Raw genomic sequence first — 5,002 nt, forward strand, 5'->3', positions numbered from 1 at the left:
ATATAACTTGGTATAACGATAGAGTACTCGGTCTTAATGAACATACCGAACCATTAAAGTCCTATGGAAACTGGTTCAATTATAAAAATTATTGATTTTTGAAAATTTGCTTTTAGAAAATACTCCGAGTTAACGTGATTGTTCGTTTTCAAATGTGTGTAATAATTCCACACGGAATACTTTCAACTACTCATAAATTAATTTATCTATTATGGATTAAGTCGATTATTTACACATATCGGGAAGTTCATGTAACTTGCCTCAAGGCTAAATACCAAACCAACTAGTTTATTTATTATAATATATCACTGTATAGTATATTTTTGTTATTTATTGTGTTATTACAAAACATACGATTTTAATGCCAAATTTAATTACAAATACGCGATTATAAAATTCATTAATTTTCATTTCAAATTTTGCGCCATTAATTTGAATGTCAAAAGCAGCGCCCTCATATCCATGGCCCACGTCTATTGTGTATTGCCCGCTGTCCATGTAATTGTACCATTGAACTCATCTTTATTTCTCCACTGGCAATACACGCGTCAAATTTATTCTGTTGGCAATACAAAATGCTTTCACAGACGCCATTGTTGACATATCTGGCTCGACTGGAAGGCTTTTACTAGAAGCGTTTCCTTATTGTGCCGCGTCAATAGACGGATTTTTGTTACATATTGTTTTAGCTGAAATCGAATTATCATAATTGTTTCTCTCGTACAATTCATAAGCTGATTCTTCTCCTGGCATCTGATTGTGAGATTTGTGACAATGACGGCTCAAGATCAGATGAGAGCCATGCTGGACGAATTAATGGGCACAGGCCGGAATGGTATGTAGTTCTTTTATCATTCTATAATGGTGTCCTATTTAAATGACACTTTATTTTGAATATTAAATAAGTATAGAACCATATTGTTTTACAGTGAGTTTTAAATTACAGTTGTCAGAATGGTCAGAATAATTCATTAAAGGCAATCATGATGCTATTTAGTTTCTTCCAAAGCCTTCAAATGTTTACTCAAGATATGTCAATTTATTGTCATACCTAAAATTTAATTATTACTCTTTATTTCACAAATCTTTGTTTTTTTTTTACTTTATTTTTCTTATATATACAATATCATTTGATTTTATTGCTATTAACATACAAAAATAATAGGTTATAAATTTCTATCCAATGCAAAAGTAATTTTCTGTGAAAATATTTATTTTGAGTAAATAACTATAGATGAAAATGGAAGTTTGTCCATTTTATTTTGTTGCAGTGCATTCAACCTTTATTTTGGTTTTTATACCTTTTTAACAAATATTTGCATATTTTAGGCGAGAACAGTAAATACCAAGTAAAATTTACGGATCCAAAAGTTTGCAAGAGTTTTCTACTTGCTTGCTGTCCTCATGAAATTCTCTCATCTACGGTAAGATATATCTTCAATCCTTACTTCATAATCGCATTATCATAAAGCAGAAAAAAGAAAAGTTACAATATTCCAGTTGACACATTAGAGAATAATAATGAAATTAACTTTTTGTTTTGAAAACGATGTGCCTCCACAACTAATTCTAGACAATGTGTTTTCAGAGACTACAAATATTCTTGTACATTAAACGGGCTTTTCCTAAATCTACATGACTAATAAAATCAAAGATTAAAATGTGTTTATCTCTATCGTGTCATTCATAAATCTGTAAGTAGAGAATAGAAATCCGTACGTATTAACATAATAGAATATCTTTTAATGCTCTAGTATATTTACAATGGATATTAATTGTTGTGTATCAGCATTGGCAGATTTCTTTTTCATGAAAGTTTAACATTAAGCATTCTTACTGTTACTGCCAATGCTGCATCACTAGTCATATCTCATTAGGTTGAAATAATTGAAGCTTCACGATTAACAAAGATTTTGTAATATGAAGCATGAATATATGAAATAGTATATTTCCAATCTTTGCCCTTTAATGACATATTATGCAACAATTTTTAATACTTAATATATACACATGTTGAACATCTGCATACTAAGATATTTTAGTATTTACAGTTTATTATAAACTGCGAAAGTTATTTAAATTTAATGAACTTTTATAATTCTGTTGTTTTGTGGTAAAATCTGTCTGCAAGTTAAATTGAGTAAATTGTATAAATATTTCAACTATCTAAGCATCAATTGAGTACATTCAATCTTGATTATTTTTTTAAATTTTGTAATATTTTATGATTTTTAAAATATTCATAAATTTCTAGTAATAGTAAAACTCTTACATCTTATGAATAATTATCTGTTGTAATATCACACCAAATTTAATTAGCATTGAAATGAACCACCTTTTTATTATAAATCATTTACATAATCAATCCAACGATCAATTTAAAAACATTTTATGGTTAATTGATTTGCAGATCAATAATTATGTTTTATGCCATGTAAAACTAAAATATAATGGTGTATTCATGTAGTATGTTATTTACATATTTTTATACATGTGCATATTTTTTATATCAAAACCTTTTAGTAAGAATCAATTTTTTATACTTATGTTCCTTTTACATTTAATTTATATTAAGACTCTTACCTATTTATATATTTGAGTATGTGTGGTTGTTTTTAATTCTTTGTGTTGTAAACTAAGTTAACATACTTAAATATTTATATTTATGTACTTGGAGGAGTAAATGTAATATGTTCATCAAAGTGCATTTATCTTAATGCATTGATTTAAGGCAAATGTGAGATTATGGAAGATAATTTTGTATATTAACATTGTAAGCTTCCCTTAGATGTAGCCTGCAAAATTGGTGATCAACGAAGTGTGATGTCTGCTCACTCAGGGTGTTGTAGGGTGCAGTGCTCGTAAGTGACTTGACATGAAAAATTAATCAACGGAAAACTGATCAGATTTTTTGTCTGCAATATCAATTGTTAATATTGTATTATACAACCCCATTATATTTATATTTGACAACTATTGGTTGAATTAGTTAATGAAAATTAAGATCAACTGCATCATGCACTTCTGGTTTAGAAGACTTAGTATTTATTTTTATTTTATTTATGAAAATTTAACTCACTTATGTAAAATTTGTTGTATATTAAGAATTGTAATTTTCAATTTGCTGTAAATTTTCATGTGATTTCACTCTATTATTTAAAATCTTTTGATGATTGCTTTAGGTAATTAGTTAAAATAATAATAAAATTTGTTCTTTTCAGTTTTAAAATTTATAATTCGATAAAAATGATTCATTACAACCTATTTTTACATGGCCATTCTGCATTATTCAAATAAGAATGCATTTGATGACTCTTTAATATAATAATTAGGTTTTTTTTTTATTTTGATCATCTTGATTCTACATTAATCTGTATTTGGCTCATAGTTGTCAATATCATAATTTTTTTTTATTTATTATTAATCGAAATCTGTATGTTATGAATTACACTTGCAATTTTTATGATTTTATATATATGAAAGAAAAGGTTATTTTGAAAGGTACTCTGCGTTGTGGTTTCTAAATTTTTTTTTTTTCATCTATGGTCAGGAATGAGTTGAAATTGTGATGCTCTTCTCATATTCTATGTCTTTACAGAGGATGGATCTTGGTGAGTGCCCAAAAATTCATGATCTTGCATTAAGAGCTGATTATGAAAAAGCTGCAAAAGATCGTGATGATGCATATGATATCGATGATGTAAGTAGTGTTTTAACAATAATTATTTTATAAATACATTCACAATATGTATCTATTTCTAAAAACATTCTTAAAGTTAGTTATGAATACAAGATGCAAGTTCAATAATATTTACAGAATTTAGTCATTTCAATTTCTATTACTTGTCATTGGACAAGTATTTATTATTACCTTTAATTATCTCGCAATATAAAATTCAAGGCTATGGAACATTTGGCTTCATTCATTGGAGACTGTGATAGGCGTACAGAAGGGGCCAAACTTCGATTGGCAGAAACTCAAGAGGAATTGACGGCGGAGGTGGCCATTATAGCAAACTCTGTACATGAAGTTGCAGAAGAAATAGGAAAGAAGCTGGCTAAGGCAGAAGCTCTTGGGGAAGAAGGATTTGTTGAAGAAAGTATGAAACTCATGGAAGAAGTAAGTTGTAATAATTGTCAAAGGCTCCAAGGTACTGTTAAATTTAACCACTTAATTATTTTTGATCAATATATTGAGGTGCACTTTATAATTTTGATACTGTTAAGTGTTAATCCATTAGTCAATTTACTTTTACTGGTTTTCAAAAAAGTAAAGTTATTAAATTTTTTTAACATTACAGATTAAATAGCTCGGATTTTCGGATTGACTTTTCCATATATATATTTAGATTTTAAGGACCACCCTAATTTATATATAAATATATATATATATATATATAATATATATATATATATAATATATTTATTAAATTATTAATTTGAAAATACTATTTGTAAGCTTTGTTTTACTTCTTGGGTATTAAACCGCTCGCGGCACGCAAAATAACTATATTTTAATTTTTTTTATTTGAATTTTCAATATTATATTTGAAATAACATTTCAAAGTGCCCATCATAACGGATTTAAAAATATAGATTTTGTTTGTTTGGCGCACTTTAAACAAAATCGTTGAATTTCAACGAAAACAAAAACGGATAGCAATTTGTTAATAATTGATGAACAAATTAACATATAGAAGGTCCGCTATGATAGGCACTTAAAATGTAATTTTAAATATACTGTAAAAAAAAAAATTCGAATGAAAACGTCGCTTTGTAAATCTTGTTTCGAAAAAACGAGTTATAGATAAGAAAAAATTTAAAAATGACATTTATAATTACAAAAATTGCGGTGCCAATATTAATCACCAATACTATTATCATTTATAAAATATTGCTTAGACCATAGTTGAAATTATCCACCGCAGCAATATCGCGGAAATAGGCCAACCCTTATGTGTTGAATCTGCACTGATCATATATTTGTTAAAAATTATTTTAC

At 27.4% G+C, this 5,002-nt stretch overlaps 1 protein-coding gene across 1 annotated transcript; it reads left to right on the plus strand.

Annotated features, from left to right (window-relative positions):
* Window positions 1-663: 663 nt before the first annotated feature.
* Window positions 664-4,151, plus strand: LOC113382137 (putative RNA-binding protein Luc7-like 2; the record flags this gene model as incomplete). The annotated part of the gene is made up of 4 exons (XM_026620686.1): window positions 664-835; window positions 1,330-1,424; window positions 3,599-3,700; window positions 3,902-4,151. Coding segments are annotated over exons 1-4 (508 nt in total), but the record flags the coding sequence as incomplete, so codon positions are not given.
* Window positions 4,152-5,002: the final 851 nt, after the last annotated feature.

Source organism: Ctenocephalides felis, unplaced genomic scaffold, assembly GCF_003426905.1.
Source record: "Ctenocephalides felis isolate EL2017-DRISC unplaced genomic scaffold, ASM342690v1 CF-g0.4_SCAFFOLD_03314, whole genome shotgun sequence".
NCBI classification, from domain to species: domain Eukaryota; kingdom Metazoa; phylum Arthropoda; class Insecta; order Siphonaptera; family Pulicidae; genus Ctenocephalides; species Ctenocephalides felis.